Consider the following 23,299-nt stretch of genomic DNA (forward strand, 5'->3'; position numbering starts at 1 on the left):
TGGAAGAGCATCTGGCTGTAAAAGAATGTTTCAGTAGCATTCATCTAACCCATGCTTCCATGGAAAAGAAAACCAATGCAAACGGAACAAATGAACAGACAATTCTGTGTAGTAAATATAAATTGAACATCAGGACAAATTCACTATCAGCAAGGCAGAATATGTAATTCTTGCCGTCATAAGTACAATAAAGATAGAATGTCTAAGAAACAAATAGAAGAAAAATAACCTCTCTGGTTATTTATATTGATTTTCACTATCTTTATTTACTTAACTGCAGTCAATGCTCTAATTTTTTGGCTCAGAACTCTCTATGTTTGTTATTGTTTTTTTATCAGTTTGACCTGGGAGAAGAGGGATGGAAGAAAGGGATGTGCTCATGGTTTCCAAAAGCTCTCCAAAATGTTGAGCTTGCTACCATTAACATGTTAACTGTAATATGTATGACTGGTGATGCATCACAAACTTCACACAACTGCCTTTTGCATCACTTGTGGTACATTTTTGAAAATTTGAGAAAATATTTTATTCCGTATCTTTGACATGGTGCAGGAGTGGCTGCATGGTAACCACATGGTTCCAGGTTCAGTCCCACTGCGTGGCACCTTGGGCAAGTGTCTTCTACTATAGCCTCGGACCGACCAAAGCCTTGTGAATGGATTTGGTAGATGGAAACTGAAAGAAGCCTGTCGTATATTTGTGTATGTGTCTGTGTGTGGATGTATGTTTGTGTGTCTGTGTTTGTCCACCTACCATTGCTTGACAACTGATACTGGTGTATTTACATCCCTGTAACTTAGCAGTTCAGCAAAAATAGACTGATAGAATAAGTACTAGTCTTATAAAGAATAAGTCCTGGAGTTGATTTGTTCGACTAAAGGTGGTACTCCAGCATGGTCGCAGTCAAATGACTGAAGCAAATAAAAGAATGCCAGTATGCGAAGGTTACATAGCTTAGTGGTTAAAGTATTTGGCTTACAATCATAAAGTTGTGTATTTGATTCCTGGCGGCACGTTGTGTTCTTGAGCAAGACATTTTAGTTCATGTTACTCTAGTCCACCCTGCTGCCAAAAACGAACAGTACTTGTATTTCAAAGAGCCAGACTTGTTGAAGTCTGTGTTACATTGAATCCCACATATGTGTGTGGAATACTCAGCCGCTTGCATGTTAATTTCATGAGCAGACTGTTCCTTTAATGGATGAGCTGGAACACTTGTCTTCATAACTGACAAAGTGCCAGTTCATGCTAGTACTTTTTAAATTTCACCAATATAATTGCAGTCTACTCCATTGGAAATCTATCTCTGCAAAATTCTATTAAAAAAATGTGTATTTTTTAGAAAGTCATAAGACACTCTTTCTGCGCTCATGTGAATTCTCTTTGTATCTCCCTTTTATTCTTTTTCCCCTCCTCTCTGTACAGTGTAAAGCATGACTAGGGAAATCAACCAACCAACCAACCAACATTTATATCAACTATTGTTATGCAAAGATGATTATGTAAACCAAAATACCTCCTGGGTTTACAGTTTAGAATAAATTTCATTTCATTGAATATGTTGTGTTTAACTAAATTACAGACTATTAAATGGAAATATATAAAAATAAATTCTTGGCACATTTGAAAAATGAGGACAATGTCTTTTCTCTACCCAGAAATTTTATTGTATTTGTGTTTAAAGAAGTTTTCTCTGAAATCAGTATTGAAAAAAATTGATAAGATTTTAGGCACTTCAAATTTAGTTTCACAATATTTTACAAAGAAATCTAATATGAAATCTAATTTGATTTTTAATGTTTATCTACATTAATATTTTCTTCTTTCTATTTTTGCTGTGCATAAAAAAATGGATGATCTTGTACATTTTTTTTATAAACTCCTTTATGATCTGTTTCCTATAAAATGGTGCATCAACAGAACCACTGTTTTTTATCCTTTAAGTTTTGGTTGTGATACAAAAGTAGGAGACGGTATAAAACTGTTAACTTTAATGAATCATTTGTGTTCATCTTATCTATTTTTTCCAGTCGTACAACTTTTTTTGGTTTAACTAAAATGAAATTTGTTTTGTGATGTACAAACAAAAATCAACATTTTAAATATAATAAGATAAAATTTCTTGCACACATGCACATACACACACACACACACCACACACACACACACACACGCACACATACAAGGGTAAGTTTTATTATATATTTTGCTTTGCTTTAGTATACCGAAATAAATGTCAAGAAATTACTAAATTTCCTATCCGTTGTTTTCATACTTATTTTATGATGCTTGTGATTTATTTCCAGAGCGTCTTGATCAATGAGATGCCAGATAAAATCCTCTTGCAGATATTTTCGTTTCTCAAGCATAGGGAACTTGGGAAAATCGCACGTGTGTGCAAACGTTGGCGTCTTATCGCATACGACAGTCGACTGTGGCAGGCGGTGTCCTTGCGTCCTGAATTCTCCGGTCTGCATGTGAATAATACTGAAACGCTGCTGGCTTTAATAAACATCCGTTTCGGTTCAACTCTCCGATATATTGAGCTTCCCTGTGAACTGATCACGTCCCCTGTCTTGCATGACCTTGCCAATAAGTGTCCTAACCTCAAGTACATGACACTTGATTTTTCAAATGCAATGCAATTACATGACTTCAATGATTTGAACGCCTTTCCTTGTAACCTTCGAAGTCTCTGCATCTGTTTATCCGAGGTAATCTTTTTGGAGGGATTTATGCGAAGGATTTATAGCTGTTTATCATCTCTGGAAGTTCTTCATTTGATTGGTGAGTATATACTTTTTTTCATTTTAAATTAATCAAGATTGAATCTTGTTTTGTTGTTGTTGTTGTTGTTTAGTCTTGTGGCATAGCTAATAGGGGAGCAAGAGATGTGCCTCTCTTATTGAACAACATTTTAAACTCTTTAGTTACCTGTGTCAGTAGTTGTAAGTTCCATACATAATGACATGAAATTAAGGAATGTAGAATACAGTTGCATATATTATAGTTTTCTTTTATTTGTTTCAGTCGTTTGACTGCGGCCATGCTGGAGCACCACCTTTAGCTGAACAAATCGACCCCAGGACTTATTCTTTGTTAAGCCTAGTGCTTATCCTATCGGTCTCTTTTGCCGAACTGCTAAGTTACAGGGATGTAAATACACCAACATCGGTTGTCAATGAATGGTGGGGTGACAAACACAGACACACAAACATACACGCACACACACACACACACACACACACACACAAACATAGATATACAATGGGCTTCTTTCAGTTTCTGTCTATCAAATCCACTCACAAGGCTTTGGTCGGCCTGAGGCTATAGTAGAAGACACTTGCTCAAGGTGCCACACAGTGGAACTGAACCTGGAACCATGTTGTTGGTAAGCAAGCTACTTACCACACAGTCACTCCTGTGCTTATATACCAATGAAATAATTTTGTGCAATGAGTTAAAAATTGTTTGGTATGTGTCACGGCACCTTTTTCTTATGTGCTCACTCATCCTAACCTTAGAACCTGACTATGCCTCTGGTATAGTCCTTCAAGTCAGCCTTGGCTGGTAGATGTATTATGAAAGGAATTCCTGCTGTGAGACTAACCTGTTTATTTATTAAATTATTTTCTGATGCAGTTTGTCTATACTACAGTCATCACCAAAAGTTTGGAACATATTTTTAAAAATCAAAGTTGTTATGCCTAAGTACAAATTGATTCAAATATGTACAATATACATATTTGGGCATTTAATATATTGGGTTGTCCGGAAAGTTTGTGCCGATTTTTAAAGGAAAGAAAAAGGTCAATAAATACTTGCCACTACATTTTTAATCAACCAAATATGAACCATTTTGTTGCACAATGCGTCTCCATCTTTCCTTTAACTTGAAAATAACCTCTTCCCAGAATTGAGGGGGTTTCATGGCAAATAATTCATCAAGGTATCTTTTTATGTCATCCAAGGAATTGAAATTTTTACCATTAAGACTATTCTGCAGAGACCTGAATAAGTGGAAATCCGAAGGAGCAATATCTGATGAATATGGAGAGTGGGGTAACACATCCCAGCCAAGCTGCAGCAATTTTTGTCTGGTTCCCAAAGCATCAAGTGCCGAAAATGAACGTTCCTATCTTCTATTTTAAAGGGTTACAGAATTAACACAGGTTATAGGAACATAAACCTTCTTCCATGAAAAGATAGCTTGATCTGTGCTCTAAATGGAGGTGTAGTCAAATCCTATTTTATGGACTCAACCATGTTCTCAACCATAAGTCAACCATGGACTCAACCATAAGTCAAAAGGTAAGCTACTATAAATCGGCACAAACTTTCCGGACAACCCAATAATAATGCTAATTTTCAGACCGATGTTCCAAACATTTGGCCAAGTAATAATATCAAATTAAATATATCTTTCAGCATTTAATATAAAAATTCTAATTTTCAGACCTATGTTCCAATCTTTTGACCATGTCTGTACACTGTTCAATGTGTTTCATTTTTAAGATGATAGGGTCTTTGGAAATCATCTGTAGTCCTTAATATAATTTCTACCCTTCATCATGTATCTATGAATTGTGTTTTACTGACAACATAGTTAAACAAATGGTAAACAACAAGTACCTAATAACATATGCGAGCCTTTAAAACTCATTCTTATTTTATGCTTCACTCACAATGCAGATTAGCCATATTAATCAAGTGCTGGAAGTTGTGGCTTCTGAAGTTGTCCCCTTTCTGTTATTTATCACCCAGCAAAATCTACAGATGGCTCAGCCTTTGTACATGATTATTCATTAAGATCTTTTCATTAAGATCTTTTTGGGCCTCAACATATAAAAGAGATACTGCTACCAAATAGTCTGTCTGATGTTTGGCACCACACTTTATAAATATTGTATTTGATAGCATATAAAACACACTTTTACCTTTAAAAGTGTCTTAAAAATACTGCTGTGTCCTATATCCAAAGTTGAGCCTCCCATATGCTTTAATGCACCAATTTTTTTTTTCCTAAATATACACTGCTGAAAATAAGATGTAACTAATATACCCATGTATTTTTTCACGCCAACAAATATGGTAAATTAAGTGTGTGTATATGTGTGTGTGTGTGTGTGTGTGCTTTCTCTGCTCACAGGTTAAACACCCAGAGATAAAACTTTATTTTGGTGGAACCTAATTTAAAACTTTGTAAAATACACTGATGCCTTTTTTCTCTTTACAAAATAAAAAAAATTTCAAATATAAAATCTGTGGCTATGTAACATAAGCTAGCTTCAGATAGGAAACCAAGGTTTTGTACATGCTGTCAAAAAAAAAAACACTAGTTGAATCCAAGCATCAAATGAATTTTATTATGTTGCAAACCAATCTCTACATTTTATCTCTAGTTATTTGTCCCATTTTTAATATCATATTTCTGTTTTTGTAATTTGTGATGTCCAATTGCATGCATTTTACATGTTGGCTATTTTCATCCAATTACCTATTTTAATAGAGAGATATCATTTGACTTACTTTATTTTTCTTTTTTGTATGTTGTTCATCTTATTAAAGTATGTTCAAAATTAATGTGATATATATATGTAGAATTTTCTTCTTTATAACTGACAGGGGCCTGTTGTCCCTCTCTTTATATATGTATGTGTGTGTGTGTGTTGTGTGTGTGTGTGCTTTCTCTGCTCACAGGTTAAACACCCAGAGATAAAACTTTATTTTGGTGGAACCTAATTTAAAACTTTGTAAAATACACTGATGCCTTTTTTCTCTTACAAAATAAAAAAAATTTCGAATATAAAATCTGTGGCTATGTAACATAAGCTAGCTTCAGATAGGAAACCAAGGTTTTGTACATGCTGTCAAAAAAAAAACACTAGTTGAATCCAAGCATCAAATGAATTTTATTATGTTGCAAACCAATCTCTACATTTTATCTCTAGTTATTTGTCCCATTTTTAATATCATATTTCTGTTTTTGTAATTTGTGATGTCCAATTGCATGCATTTTACATGTTGGCTATTTTCATCCAATTACCTATTTTAATAGAGAGATATCATTTGACTTACTTTATTTTTCTTTTTTGTATGTTGTTCATCTTATTAAAGTATGTTCAAAATTAATGTGATATATATATGTAGAATTTTCTTCTTTATAACTGACAGGGGCCTGTTGTCCCTCTCTTTATATATGTATGTGTGTGTGTGTGTGTGTGTGTGTTGTTGGTAAGCAAGCTACTTACCACACAGCCACTCCTGTACCTATTCTGTCTGTTCATTTACATACAACATCATCATCATCATCATTCAATGTCCATTGTCCATGCTGGCATGAGTTAGAAGGTTTGACCAGGGCTTTGCAAACTGGAAGGCTGCACCGAACACCAGTCTGATTTGGCATGGTTTCTATGGCTGGATGCCCTTCCTAACACCAACCACCCCGAGAGTGTAATGGGTGCTTTTACGTACCACCAGCATGGGTACCATTTGCGTGACACCAGTATCTGCCACGACTGCGATTTTACTTGACTTGATGGGTCTTCTTCTCAAGCACAACATAATGCCAAATGGACTTAAACATTACCTCCGGGAGGCCCAATGCTCAAAGCCTGGCATAATGCCAAAAGTTCTCAATCCTTGCCTCCATGAGCCCCAATGCTCCTCTGTTGTTTAACTTGATGTTCAATAAGCTAATGAGAGAACATCTATGAAATTGCTCAGCCTGCTAGAAATAGCAGCCAGATTTCCCTTTTAGAGCAGGAAAGACATATTCTTTAATATAGCCATGGCTGTGTGGTAAGTAGCTTGTTTACCATCCACATGGTTCTGGGTTCAGTCCCACTGCGTGGCACCTTGGGCAAGTGTCTTCTACTATAGCCTCGGGCAGACCAGAGCCTTGTGAGTGGATTTGGTAGACGGAAACTGAAAGAAGTCCGTCGTATATATGTGTATATATATATATATGTATGTGTGTCTGTGTTTGTCCCCCTAGCATTGCTTGACAACCGATGCTGGTGTGTTTATGTCCCTGTCACTTAGCGGTTCGGCAAAAGAGACCGATAGAATAAGTACTGGGCTTACAAAGAATAAGTCCTGGGGTCTATTTGCTCGATTAAAGGCGGTGCTCCAGCATGGCCACAGTCAAATGACTGAAACAAGTAAAAGAGTAAAAGAATAAGATGGGGTTGTTAAAGCTGCAATGCCTTTGATCATAGGTCAGTTCTGTCAGTATTGGTCTGGAGCAAAACAGTGATTAGAACAACAACATCAGTGCGTTTGGATGCTCAACTCACTTTAGAACATTGTTGAAATGTTCTAACTGATGGTGCAGCTGCATCCTCTTTACATGAGTGTTGTTGCAGCAGGTTATAACTGGAAATCTGTCAGTTATAACAACAAGTGTTCCAGTTGATCCAATCAATAGAGCAGCCTGCTCGTGAAATTAATGTGCAATGTGCAGGAGCGGCTGTGTGGTAAGTAACTCACTTACCAACCACATGGTTCTGGGTTCAGTCCCACTGTGTGGCAACTTGGTCAAGTGTCTTCTGACCAAAGCCTTGTGAGTAGATTTGGTAGACAGAAACTAAAAGAAACCTGTCGTATATATATATATAATATATATATATATGTGTGTGTGTGTGTGTGTGTGTGTGTGTGTGTGTGTGTGTGTGTGTGTATGTATATGTATGTGTGTGTGTGTGTGTGTGTGTGTGTGTATGTTTGTGTGTCTGTGTTTGTCCACCCACCATCACTTGACAACCAGTGTCGGTGTGTCTATGTCCCTGTAACTTAGCAGCTTGCCAATAGAGAATAAGTACCAAGCTTACAAAGAACAAGTTCTGGGGTCTATTTGCTCGACTTAAGGGCAGTGCTCCAGCATGGCCACAGTCAAATGACTAAAACAAATAAAAGAGTAAAAGAGTAAGTGACCGAGTGCTCCACAGTCGCGTGTAACCTTAATGTAGTTCTCAGGAAGATTCAGCGTGACATTCAATGTGACAAAGCTGGCTTTTTGAAATACAGTTGATACTCATTTTCACTAGCTGGGTGAACTGAAGTAATGTGAAATCAAGAGTCTTGCTCAAGGACACAACATGCTGCTGGATGGTCTGAATACCTCTAAGCCATGTACTTTCACAACCAGCAGGTTAAGTTGTCAACTGCTGTTCACATGGACAAATACTTGTCTAGAGTCAAAGAGAAGGTTAATAGCCAAACTTCTATCCTTTTGTTCTCTTTCACTAATTACCATTCTTTCCTTGTGTTCACATTCTCCATTTTTAATCTGTCAGGCTGTCATGATAGATTTATATTAGTGGACAAATCAAGCACAAGAAAAAAAATATCTGTTTTGCTAGGGCAAAAATTGATGACTAGTTTTGTTTTTGCTGGTTTATTTACCTTTTTTTTAATTAAATTAGCAGTTAATGCACTGAATGCTATATGCAAAAATTCTTAATTGGCTGTATAATTGCTTACAAGTTTCTTTTTCAAGTTATGAACAAATGAGGTTTGGCCTACATCTACCCTCATTTACATACAAAAATGATATTAAATAATAATAATAAAAATAATAATAATCATAAAATAATAATAATAAAAATAATAATAATAATAATAATCTAATTGATGTATCAATACCGGCTGATGACAACGTGTCTCTAAAAGAAATGGAGAAACTCTCAAAATACAAAGACCTGGAAATAGAGGTAACTAGAATGTGGAATCTGAAAACAGAAACAATTCCTATCATAGTAGGTGCATTAGGCATGATAAAAAAATATTCAGACAAATACATAACAAAAACACCAGGACTTACAAATACATATAACATACAGAAAATTGCACTACTAGGCACTGCACACATCCTACGCAGAACACTTTCCATACAATAACCATCAGAGCATCACAACAAATCACAGCACATACCTAAGGCACACAGAGCTGTGCTCGGTAGTGAAGTGAAAGCACGCTATAAAAATAAAACTACTGAATAATAATAATAATAATAATAATAATAATAATAATAATAATAATAATAGTATAGCAAAAGTCAAACATAGAATAATAATAATAATAATAGGTGAAAAGTTGAGAGATATGACAGATTAGCTTGGGAAGTTAAGCAGTTGTGGTCGATGAAAACGGAGGCAGTAGTACCAATAATTGTCGGAACCCTGGGAGCAGTGAGCAAAAATCTCAAGAAGTACGTGGAACAAATAGGGGCTGCAATAAGGGTGGAGCACTTGCAGAAAACTGCACTGCTTGGAACCACCCAAATACTCCGGAAGGTGCTCGAAAAATAAGAGGTGTTACCATAGTTCACTGGTAGTGAACAGCTGACACTGTAGTACATCTCTAGCATTAGAAGCTGTGCAAAGGCAATAATAATAATGATAATAATAATAATAATAATAATAATAATAATAATCATCGTTTAACATCCGATTTCCATGCTTGCATGGGTTGGACGATTTTGATTGAGGGATGGCGAACCAGATGTCTGCACCAGGCTTCAATCTTGATCTGTCAGAGTTTCTACAGCTGGATGCCCTTCCTAACACCAACCACTCCGAGAGTGTACTGGGTGCTATTTACATTCCACTGGCACAGAGGCCAGTCAGGTGGTACTGGCAACGACCTCGCTCAAATCTTTTTACACATGCCACCGGCACAGGTGCCAAGTAAGGCGATGCTGGTAATGATCACGCTCGAATGGTGCCTTTTATGTGCCACCAGCACGGAAACCAGTTAGCCGCTCAGCTTTGTGCATTAACAATAGGTTCCACTGTTTGGTAATTACTAAAAGTTAAGTAAATCAACCCCAGTATATATTTGGTATTTATATTATCCAACCCTGGAGGAACAAAAGGCAAAACTGATTCTTGAAAGATTTTATCTCAATACACACAACAAACTGACAAAACTAGTTGCTGTAAGGCATTTAGTCTTCATCTCGTTTCTGTTTTTGCTGCTTCACCACTTTTAATAACAGGAACAACAATAGAAAGTTTGTAAGACTTACAATAGGAGACATGTAAGAAATATATTATGAAAGTTAATGTGAAATTATACACTCATCAGCCAAAATCAATAAGATAATCTCCAACAAAGTGAAATCCTGTGGGGATTTTTACTATAATCTGACCATAATAGACTAAATTTTGTTAGAATTCACAAAAGAAATTATGTGAGATGATTGACGGTTTTTTCTTTACATATTTTTTTTACATATCTTTTATGGTGAGTGTGCTTGAAAGTAAAAGAAAAGATTGATAAGTGCTTCGATATATCTTTGTTAATATTTAGCAGAAGCAACAGAGTGACTCAAAGGCTGAGAGTTTCATGTGTTACTACTGATCAAACTTGAGACTCTTGGCCTTTGAATCACACTGTTGCTTCTGTTAAATGTTGATTTCAAATTCTAGCACAAGGCCAGCAATTTCATGGGAGAGGGTAAGTTGATTAACTTGTACTTTCTTTATTGGTCCCCGAAAGAATAAAAGGCATAGTTGACTTTTTGGTGGAATTTGAACTCAGAACGTAAAGGCACATGAAATACCGCTAAGCATTTTGACTGGCGTGCTAATGATTCGTTTCTACTCAAGGCACAAAGCACAAAATTTTGGGGGAAGAGGCCAGTTGATTAGATTGACACCAGTATGCAACTGGTATTTAATTTATTGACCCTAAACTGATGAAAGGCAAAGTTGACCTTGGCGGAATTTGAACTCAGAACGTAAAGACAGACAAAATACCGCTAAGTGTTTCACCCAGCATGCTAACGTTTCTGCCAGCTCGCTACCCTGCTTCTGCTAAATATTAATAAATATATATATATATATATATTGAGAGAAAAAAAGTTGTCAGAATTTTGGAAAAAAATCCTTTTATTTCTTCATTATTAATAGCGCTTTCGTTCCTTTCAAGAACTTGTTAAATAAAATTTTGTGAATGTACAAACAGCTTGTTTATTTATATAAAACAGATTTTTCTTTTTCTTGGTGAGGTTTCAAGACACTTGGAGATGGATAGATAGAAATACAGGTAGGTAGGTAGGCTGATAGATAAATAGATAGATAGGTAGATAGATGGATAGATAGATAGATAGATAGATAGATAGATAGACAGACAGACAGACAGACAGACAGACAGACAGACAGACAGACAGACAGACAGACAGACAGATCGATAGATAGATATGTTTCTTTATTGGCCACACAGGGCTGTACACAGAGGGGAAAAATACAAAGTAGAGCTTATAGATAGATGGATAGATAGATAGACAGATAATTATATAGGCAGATATATATATATATATATATATATATATATATATATATATATAATATATATATATATATATATATATTATATATATATATATATATATTATATATATATATACTTATGTTTTGTGTTCTATTTTTCCTTTTTGCATCACCAAACCTGTAAGTACTTTAGGTATTGATAAGAAGGCACAGAAATGATTGTATCTCTGATGTCTATAATGACTATGGCAAACTAAAAATCTTCTTTCAACCAAAAAAATAGAAATTTTGTAAAATCTCCAAAAATTGATTTTTGACAACTGCACAATGCTATAAATAAAAGTGCAGTCGACTGTATCAAGTGTTAATGTATATAAGGTACTTGTTTTATCGATGCTAGAAAGGATGAAAAGCAAAGTTGAATTTGGCAGGATTTTAACTCAAAACATTAAGGCTTAGGTTTGTCTGGAGCCCTAAGACTCATAAGGCCATAGCTAAACCTATATTCCACAGTGTATAAGTGACTGAAGTTATAACACTTCCTACCCCTGGATGGGAAGCTGATCCATCACAAGGTTTATTCCCCAGCTATTGTTGGAATTCATTTACTGCTGAATGGATCAGAACAGCATGAACTGAAGTGTTTAACTCAATACCAAAACATACTGCTTGGTTCAGGAATTGATGCCATGATCTTATGATGGTTAATGCAACACCCTAACAACTAAAGTATGTGCCTTTATTCAGTACATAAGTGGCTGTAATTAAATACTACAAGGCATTGTAAAGATTCTGTCAGTCTTTTATCTTTGCATAAAAAGACTTTCAGATAAAGACCCCTTAAAAGAATTAATATTCCTGTCATTATTAATAAAGTAAGTAATGTGGTAATTGCTAAAATCACGATCTTTTTTTTTTTTACAATCCCTTTTGATCGAAAATCTTCCCAAGTTTTTTTTTTCCTCCCAAAAGAAAAGCTCTACTTTGTAATTTGTCCCCTCTATGTCCAGCCCTGTGTGGCTAATAAAGAAACATATCTTTGCATAAAAAGACCTTCAGATCAGGACCCCTTAAAAAAATTAATATTCCTATCATTATTAATACAGCAAATGATGTGGTAATTGTTAAAATCACTGGAGAATCAAACAACATATCTTGTAGAATTTGTTCCTGATCTTTATATTCTTAATTCAAATTCTCTTAACATCCACTCTGCTTTACACCTTTATAGGGTTAATGAAGCATTTTACCAGTCATATACTGGTACACATTTTGGTACATGTCCTGGGATTGATTTCATTGTCTAATCCTGTCTCCCTCAAAATTTTTCATCTTGTGCCTAAGTTAGAAACAATTATTCATACAGCATTTGAATCACCCGACCAGTCAGTTCAGTTCATTTTATTAGATTATTGTGTGTTAACAACATTTTTATTAATAATAGATATTAGCAATTAGTGCTCCTTCCCCTCCACCACATCTCTCCCACTGCAACTACCCACCTGACCCCTTCCCGATACCATGTTCTTTTTTCCATTAACCCATGTGTTACCATATTCCTGTTGACATACTCTAACTTTGTTTCAGCTAATTCTTAAAATAATGAAGAATTTAGTGAAATAACTTAGTAATTATTAAACTGGTGTCTGGAACGTAAATTAGCATAGATGTTTGATGGCATGTTTGGGTCACTTTAAAATGGTTAGTCACAAAACCAGGGGCAGTCTCTGATGGGTTGGTACCAAAAGGATTAATATTGTCCCCTATGCCCACATGTCACATTAATATCTTCTACCCTTCTCACTGGACCACTGAATTCTATTCTCATACACTACATCTGATTCTCTCTCTCCCCTCATCTGTGGCCTACACAAACATGTCATCTCTCTCTTGTCCACCCACTATACTCTACCTCCCTAATTCAGGCACCATTAACAATCCCCAACCTCACATCAAACCTTCAACCCTACCCACTCCTTATGGCATTTCCCCTATCTCTGTCCACCTGCCACCACATGCTTACAAAGCACCACCTACTCCTAGTTTCTCTGTTCCCCACTCACTTCTACCCACCTCATACCTTGAAGTACCTCCAGGACACTTCATCACCACCTTTTGTCTTTTTATGGCTACTACTGAATCTTCTGTAAACTCTCTCCTAAATGCGAGTAACCATGTAGATCCCCTACAACTAGAATCTACTCTGTCCCACCCTCTTGGGTTGCAAGCTGTATGGTGATCTCACTAGTACTAGTCGCATAAGAAAAGTCCCCAGCACACACTGTAAAGTGGTTGGCATTAAGAAGGGCATCTAATTGTAGAAATCATACCAAACCCCATTGTAGTCCCTAGAACCTTTGGATCCTATCGAACCATTCAATCCATGCCAATATGGAACATGGATGTTAAATGATGGTGATGATGATGATAGTTGGTGAGTTTGCAAGGCCAGCTGAGTGCTACATTAAATATATTACAGCATTCAGTCTATGTCTGTAAAATCTTGCATTCAAATTGACTTTTCACTTTCAATGCATTAACCCTTTCGTTACCGTATTTATTTTGAGATGCTCCAAGTTTCTTTCAATTATTTTAAATATAACAAAAAATTTAGTAAAATAACTTAGTTGTCATTAAACTAGTGTTAGGAACATAACTTGTGACTAATGTTTGGTGGAAAATTTTAATTCAAAACTTATGAAAACAAAACATTTGTACTACAGAGCCAGAGCTGGTTTCAGCTGGGTTGGTAACGAAAGGGTTAAGGTCAATAGAAAAAGTCCAGTAAAATATTTGAGATTTTGTTGCTGTGTCTGTAATCCGTCCTGACAGAACATTCCTATAGTCAAAGACATTCAAGCCTTGATCTCCATTCTGTCTCTTATTCCATATCTACACTTTCCTATGTGACCTTCCATTTTGTAGACATTTGGATGTGATTTAAGAGAAATTTAGTTGCTATGTCTAGCAGTGACCACACAGAGGCTCTCTCATTGGTTTCAATTCATTTGAGTTGATTTAATCACCATAATCCTTTCTTTGAAAATATCAACCCTCTCTTCATGTAATTAACTAATACCAGAAATGAATAACAAATAATTTATATGGATTCTGCATAGGTTGCAAGATGCAACAAAAATTTTAGGAAAATAAAAATAAGAAAAAAGTGGAAATTTTACTGGTGAGTGTGTTACATTATAAGGCACAAAAGAAAATGACTCTCCCCAGACACAACAGAATATGTTTAGAATGTTACTGCAGAATGTTGACTTCCTCTAATCCACACAAATAATAATTGGTATACCAAATGTCACATAGCTTCTTGATTATGAGAGCAATGGTTGTTCAGAATCTAGGCTGTTTCTTAAATAGACAAGTATTTAGAAAATTTATTTGACTGTATATTCAGGTGTTCTAGTAACGTTTTTAAATACTGCTCTACCAAGTAGCATAGCAGTCTAAACTTTAGCAAGAAAATGTGAGGCATTTTGATTAGGTACAAGTATTTTGTTTCTTCTCTCCCATGTGAAACATTTCAAAATGTTGTAACAGAGATAAAAGCCAAAATAGTGAGCTATTTTCGTTTTGCAGTCGTGGGCTTTATGCTGCACAAATAGTGAATAAAAGCTCTGGAAAAGCAGAACCTGCTTAAGGGAATTTATAACAGCTTCACACAGCCTAAATTTATTTCCATAACAGCAAATTTTCTAAATGGATGACAAATGTATTGAACACATTTCATTTATAATAAGAGCACTCAGAGAGCACAACCTTCATCAAGGCAATTTCTCAATTATTAGCCAGAGATGATTTTTAAAATGAGAATATCTGAAATAAACTCGACTGCTTTCATAAACAAGAATATTAAAAATGAACCTGACTGCTCTGAAAAATTAAGTAAAAAACTGGAAAAATAATCCAGAATCCTTGTCCAGCACCAGATCAATCCCAAAATCTAATCATTTTCTGTCAGTCATGAGGCCAAACATCCCTGAAAATTTCATCCAAATCTATCCAGTGGTTCTTGAGATATCTTGTCCACGGACTAAAAAACAAACAAACACAACTGAAAACAATACCTCCACCTTCGCTAGGGTGTAGATAATTATATTCTTAATTTGTATGTAACCTGTTTTACAGATATCAAAGAATTAAAACACATATTCCATTCCAGAAAATTCTTCCTTACTTTTTTAATATATCTAGTAACCTTTCTGAGTTCAAATTTCATTATGGTCAACTTTGCCTATAATCTTGGCTGATACATATAATTTTCTCACTTGGCTGACACCATCACCTGGTCCTTGATTTTCTTCCACAGAGTTCACTTTAGTGCAAGCTTTCAGGTCAGGTCTTCGGTTTTAAGAATAGCTTCCTTGCTTCACCAGTCTCAGAAACCTTAGGAAAATAATGTCACGAGTGCTGCTCATCTTTCTCTGAATAAATGGTAAAAAAATATGCACAACCCTAAAATACTTAATACTGGCTTATTTTCATCTTAGAGCTTTAGCTGATGTTTGCAGCAGAGTAAGTGGGCGTACTATATTGGCTTGAAGATGTAGCATTTAAAGTTTGTGTCAGTATGAATGGAAGGTTAAGGGAAAGAGATAAAGTGAATTGCCTCATTCACAAGGCAATAAAAGAAGAAAGAAAAATGAAGTTTAAATTAAAAAAATTAAGGAGTCTATTTGAAAAATATTTATATCAAGCAGGTCTTCCATTAGATATATTGTGAGGTAAAAGAAAACTATTTTCTGGTCCACATAGTGATGACCTCTTAAAACTGATGATTAAAATTGAAAACTGAAATGGACACTAAATCCTTGATTAGGCTTTTTTCATAACACACCTGTGCTGGTGCCACATAAAAAGCACCGTGCCAGTGCCACGTAAAGAGCATCCGCCCTGGTGCTGGTACTATCTAAATATCACTTAGTACACTCTGAAAAGTGGCTGGTGTTAGGAAGGACATCTAGCCATAGAAACCATTCCCAAAAAAGATGATTGGAGCCTGGTGCACCTGTCTGGCTGGCCAGCTCCTGTCAAATTGTCCAACTCATCCTAATATGGAAAATGAATGTTAAATGATGATGATGATGATGATGAAAATGATGATGATGGTGGTGGTGATGATGATGATGAAAATGATGATGATGGTGGTGATGATGATGATGATGATTTCCGCAACCAGAAATTTATAATATATTATTATCTGGTCATTCTGGTGCACAGAGAATAAAGCATTTTCAAAAGTTTACCAGTTTAACAGCAATCATATTCAGAGAGACAGAGATTAGGCATCATCTTCAATCGGGCTTTTGTAATCATGCATCGAAAGCTGTCTGCTTTGTTCATGTTTCATTATGATTATACTCTTCTACAAAGTAGGAAAAAGCTACAACTTTAAATAATACGATTTATACAGAATAACATTAAACCTAAGCAGCTAATGTATTTTACTGTTTTCATTTCTTTATCTACAAACTTTCTGCCTCAATGAAAAGCATTACTGGTAGAAACGTTAGTACGCTGGGTGAAATGCCTAGCGAGCTGGCAGAAACGTTAGCACGCCGGGCGAAATGCTTAGCGGTATTTCGTCTGCGTTATGTTGTGAGTTCAAATTCCGCCGAGGTCGACTTTGCCTTTCATCCTTTCGGGGTCGATAAATTAAGTACCAGTTACGCACTGGGGTTGATGTAATCAACTTAATACCTATGTCTGTCCTTGTTTGTCCCCTCTGTGTTTAGCCCCTTGTGGGTAATAAAGAAATAGGTATTTCATCTGTCTTTACGTTCTGAGTTCAAACTCTGCTGAGGTCAACTTTGCCTTTCATCCTTTCGGGGTTGATAAATTAAGTATCATTTGTGTACTGGGGTAGATCCAATCAACTGGCCCCCTCCCCAGAAATTTCGAGCCTTGTACCTGGAGCAGGAAAGAATATTATCTATCAGAACATAAAACAGATTTTCTAGAGTAGGTTTCTTTTTACAGATCATCTGGGTTACTCTTTTCCACCATCATGTGCTGGCAATGTGTATTGCATAATCATGCAGCTTTTTCTTTCAACTCATGCTTCAACACCCATAGCAGAGTTTCATTTCCATTTCAAGATCAGAAAGCACCTCTTTGGCTTCATTCCAGATGTTTTTTCCAGCAGTCTCCTTTTTTCATCAAGTTTTCAAGGAGAGTTTCAATGTTAGATGCCTCCATTTCCTTGTTGCAGATACCTATTAGACTTGACACTTCATACTAAACAGTCAACATTGACCCAGAAACAAAACTCTGTTGGTATGCTAATACTCTGTTCTTTTCATTCTTTGTCTTGGCTATTAAGTTAAGCTCCAAAAGTTCTTGCATTGCTAACTGAATGCCAGTAAGGTGATATACAAAAGTTTTTCAGACAACAGGGTTTCTGACATTCCTTGTAGAGAACATCCTTTGTGATTTGTAAGTAATTCTCATAATTTAGAAGTGGAACTAACCACGTTATTGTTCCAAAATATATCATTGGCTTGGGGTATGAACCAGGATGGAGTGTAATTAAAAATTGTGGAAATTTAAAATGCCTGAGGGCTAAAATGTTGCTATATTTAATTACTAGAAAAATACTAAATTTTTGCTGGGATCAAAGGCATTTACTCCCTCAAGCCCCGAAAATGGGGAATTTTTGTAAATTTTTTACAATAGCAGAGTTTGGTGGGGTTTGAGGGAGTAAATGCCCTTGACTGATCTAAGCGAAAATTTAGCATTTTTCCAGTAATAATATCTAGTAATAATATATTATACACACATGTATGTATGCATGGGTATATACATTGTGTAATCTAGGGTGGAGTGAAAATAAAAAATTGTAGAAATTGAAAATGCCTGAGGCCTAAAATCTTGCTATATATTATTACTAGAAAAATGATGAATTTTCACTGAAATCAGTGAAATATTCACACTTATTTACATGACAGATATATGCAATTTAACTGAACAAGATTTTTTTTTGTTTGTTTATGAGAAAAATGGAAAAATAAGAGTGAATATTTATTTTATGAGTGTTGTCTATTAAGTCTATAAAATTGTGCAGAAAGTATACACTTTAAGTTTATATATAAAGTGCATTAAGTAATCATCGTATTCCAATTTCTTTCATTTTTCAATGAATAGCAGATGAGCAACTATCTTTCCATATAGGCATTACACAGGCTATGCTTTCAAGTTTTTGGATAAAGTTTTCAGAAATAACCAAATAGGTTTATCTTTTAATTCCGTAATTTTATTCACGGGTTCTGCTATTGAATTATATTGTCTATGTGTTTCAATTAATTTTGAAAATATTCAAGAATTTGAAGGGATTTGATAAAATAATTGACTTTTTCTTGTTATCAAATTGGTGTTTGGAACATAAGAGTTTCTACAATGATGGGTTTCAATTTAAATACTCTTTTACTCTTTTACTTGTTTCAGTCATTTGACTGTGGCCATGCTGAAGCACCGCCTTTAGTCGAGCAAATTAACCCCAGGACTTATTATTTGTAAGCCTAGTACTTATTCGATTGGTCACTTTTGCCGAACTGCTAAGTTACGGGGATGTAAACACATCAGCATCGGTTGTCAAGAGATGTTGGGGGAACGAACATAGACACACAAACATATACATACACACATACATACATATATATGTGTATATATATATATATATATATATATATATTATATATATATATATATCTTTATATACAAGGGGCTTCTTTCAGTTTCTGTCTACCAAATCCACTCACAAGGCTTTGGTTGACCCGAGGCTATAGTAGAAGACACTTGCCCAAGGTGCCATGCAGTGGGACTGAACCTGGAACCATGTGGTTGGTAAGCAAGCTACTTACCACACAGCCACTCCTACGCCTATAAAATATACAAGCATTTTTAAACTGACAGCTAATTTTATAGATCTAGATGAGGTTTCAGGTAGATTGATGTGAAAAGGATTATTGGTAAGAATCATGTACAGCAATGGCTGAATCATTAGCATGCCAGATGAATTGCTTGGTAGCATTTTATCCATCGTTATGTTGAGGCAAGTGAAATCGAAATCGAAATCAAATTCGATGACTGGTATCCGTACAAGTGGAGCACTAAGAGTACCATACAAGTGAGATTGTTGCCAGAGCAACATGCTGGCCTCCGTGCCGATGGCATGTAAAAATCACCATTCGAGTGTGATCGTTACCTGCATCACCTTACTAGCACTTGTGTTGGTGGCACGTGTAAGAAGCATCCGAGCGAGTTCGTTGCCAGTGCCACTGGACTGGCTCCTATGCCGGTGGCACATAAAAAGCACCATTTGAGCATGGCTGTTGCCAGTACCACCTAACTGGCCCTCGTGCCAATGACACATAAAAGTACCCAGTACACACTCAGAGTGGTTGGTGTTAGGAAGAGCATCCAGCTGTAGAAACTCTGCCGGATCAGACTGGAGTGTAGTGCAGCGATCTGGTTCGCCAGACCTCAGTCAAATCGTCCAACCCATACTAGCATGGAAAGCGGACATTAAACGATGATGATGATGATGAATGTTATTTTAGCCAATCCTTCTAAATTCTTAATTATTTGTAAAATAAACTGACATGAAGACAGTGCATTTCATTGAAAATATAACCACAAAAAGGTTAAGTTATCATGATGATACTGGTGAGATATAAAACAATTGCTAGCAAGCCATACTATTTCTTTTCTTGTTTTCTCACTGTCTTGAGTTTGTGTGTTCATGTAGTTTATTTTTAAAAAATTTTAATAGAATAAACATCAGTAAGAAGCTAAGTTGAATCAATCACCCAAATACCCATATTAATAAAATTGGCTGCATTCCTGTATCAAGAAAATAAATGTTTTATTTTAGCCAGAAAATATCTGCATTATTGAAAATTGCCTTATTTTCTGTGAGTTTCTTTTCAACTGCATTGTAACAAATTGCTACTGCAAGCTTTAATTCATGTCATGTACTGTTTGGTTTGGCTCAGCTGATAGCCGCCAAACAAGTATTCCAACAGAATTAATATAAAAGCACAACACTAATTAAACATATAAAAACAAAAAGAGAATGTTATCTGGAATATTGTATGCAACAGAATGAAATTATTCCATATTCTGTAACATTATTTGGAATTTCGACTGAGTGGATAGATTTTGTTTCAACGAATGAAAATTTCGAGGCTTTTATTTTTTTTGGTTTTAGTTGCTTCATTCATTGGATTGTGGCCATGCTGGGGCACCATCTTGTACGGTTTAATCAAGCAAATTAACCCCAGTATTTTTTAGTTTAATGTCCGGTACTTATTCTGTAGATCTCTTTTGCTGAACCACTAAGTTACTAAGACATAAAGAAACCAATACTGGCTGTCAAGGAATGGGTGACAAACAACAGCACACACACACACACACACACACATGCACACACACACACAACACACACACACACACCACACACACACACACACCACACACACACACACACGTATAAATTAAAGCAGAAGAGAAAAGGCAGTTTAGCAAAAGTTGACAAGGATGCTTAATTTTGTCCTATATTTCAGAGATGAGGAATTCTGTACATTATTTACTTTATTTACATTGGATAGATATGTGTCCTTATCTTGTTAATTGTTACCACAACATTTCAGCTGATTTACTCTCCACCCTTCATCAGGTGTCCTGGTAGAATTTTGAACCCAACCCTGGGTTCTCATTCCTAAGATTTGTTTTTTTTGCTGATGTTATTATTATTATTATTATTATTATTATTATTATCATTATTATTATTGAGTGAGAGAGCAGTGCATGCCATCAAAGTGACACTGGGGTAAAATATACGAAGCCCAGTATACTCATCATGACTACCCATCTGATAAGGGTATACCAGGCACATGCATCACAACCATATGTGTGCGACATGGTGATCACATATCAAGATAAACAGCACATGACTTACAGGTCCATCCTTCAAAAAAGGTCCCTGAATAAGGGCTGTTTAAGGATGTTGAATGAACCACCAATGTTTCCAAAGGTGAATTATCCAAGCTTCCAAGAATTCCTTTCAACACATGACTATGATGCTCCCCCACTACTTCTGCTCATGATCAGAGATGCACATATTGTCAGCCACTAAGGAACATGGTCAACTGGTTAAGGTCAAAAAACCGACAAGCAAATCTGTGGTATTGAGCAGAATATTTGCTGTAGCCCATCTTTTATACCAAGACAAAACAATGTACATGATAACACTTCCAATCAGTTAAGATCAGAAGCCATGAGAGCCACTGTCTGGTACTGAATCAGGGCATTTTATTATTATTATTGTTATTATTATTATCATTATTATCATTGGCTATAGTAGAAGACACTTGTCCAAGGTGCCATGCAGTGAGACTGATCCCGGAACCATGTGGTTGGTAAGCAAGCTACTTACTACACAGCCACTCCTGCGCCTATAAGCCACTCCTGGTGTTTACAAAATAAATATGAAGTAGCCAGGTCTAATATATACAACTGCTAACAATTAATTAATTTATCTTTAGATCTTGTTAATCAACTAGAATATGGGTTAATCAATGTTTTGATGACTTTGCTCTTGTTTTTCTCTCAAAACTTGTTTTGATTTTTGTTTAGTACTTGTTAGCAATTATAGGGCAAAGATGACTTTCTTTATTTATTTCATTAATTAGTGCCATGCTGGGGCACTGCCTTGAGGAATTTTTAGTTGAATGCATCGACCTTGGTACTTATTTTCTTTGAAGCTTGGTATTTGTTTTCTTGGTCTCCTTTGTTGAACTGCTAAGTTACAGGAATGTAAACACACCAACACCAGTTGTCAAATAGTGGTGAAGGACAGTCACACACACACATACACACACACACATACACACACACACACACACATGACAGGCTTCTTTTACTTTCCACTTACCAAACCCACTCAAGATGCTTTCGTTGGTCTGAGGTTATAGATGAAGACACTTGCCTAAGGTGCCACACAACAGGACTGAACCCAGACACCCACGACCTTACGGGGATGTAAACACACCAACATTGGTTGTCAAGCAATATTGGGGGTCAATCACATACACACACACTTTTATTTATGGCACATAAAAAGCACCAACCGATCGTGGCTGATGCCAGACCCCTCTGGCACCTGTGCAGGTGGCACGTAAAAAGCACCCACTACACTTGCTGAGTGGTTGGCGTTAGGAAGGGCATCCAGCTGTAGAAACACTGCCAGATCAGACTGGAGCCTGGAGCAGCATCTGGCTCCCCAGACCCCGGTCGAACCGTCCAACCCGTGCTAGCGCGGAAAACGGACGTTAAACGATGATGATGATGATGATGATGATGATGATATATACATATATATACTGCAAAACTTTTGATTCAGATGAATTAGGTACTTAAGTTGAGGCACCAGAATTTAGTAAGGTATTATCCATCCAGTTTGAAAGTAAGGTGATTCCATACAGGTTCCTGTTGCTTATTTTGATATATATATATATATATATATATATAATGGGTTTCTTTCAGTTTTCGTCTACCAAGTCCACTCACAAGGCTTTGGTCGGCCCAAGGCTATAGTCGAAGACACTTACCCAAGGTGTCACACAGTGGGACTGAACCATGTGTTTAGGAAGCAATCTTCTCCCCACACAGCCACACCTGTGCCAATGTGGAAAAATATATTCTGAAACTAGAGAACATCCTGCTAGAACCCATTAGATGCCTCAGTATTTTAGTAATATTATTAATGGTTTGGAACACTCTTTGATCCATCAACAATAATGCAGACATCCCTGCAATATAGGATTCCATGTTTCTGAAAATCTTTTAATGCAGAATTTTGTAATGTGGAACATTGATTGTTATTGAGAAATGTTTAAGGAAAGAAATTCAAGTAATACAGCCAATGTTATGCATGAAAATAGCAATTTTTAAACACTGGCAGTGTAGAATCATCATCATCATCATAGGCGTTGGCATGGCTGTGTGGT

At 36.0% G+C, this 23,299-nt stretch overlaps 1 protein-coding gene across 1 annotated transcript in view; it reads left to right on the forward strand.

Moving 5' to 3' along the window:
- Nucleotides 1–23,299, forward strand: part of LOC115222752 (F-box/LRR-repeat protein 2) — a 180,224-nt gene that overhangs the window by 66,413 nt on the left and 90,512 nt on the right. The window contains exon 4 of the mRNA XM_036499867.1: nucleotides 2,307–2,787. Coding sequence (XP_036355760.1) covers nucleotides 2,307–2,787 — 481 coding nt within the window. The remainder of the gene's footprint in view (nucleotides 1–2,306; nucleotides 2,788–23,299) is intronic.

This window comes from Octopus sinensis, linkage group LG2 (genome assembly GCF_006345805.1).
Source record: "Octopus sinensis linkage group LG2, ASM634580v1, whole genome shotgun sequence".
In the NCBI taxonomy this organism is placed as follows: Eukaryota; Metazoa; Mollusca; class Cephalopoda; order Octopoda; family Octopodidae; genus Octopus; species Octopus sinensis.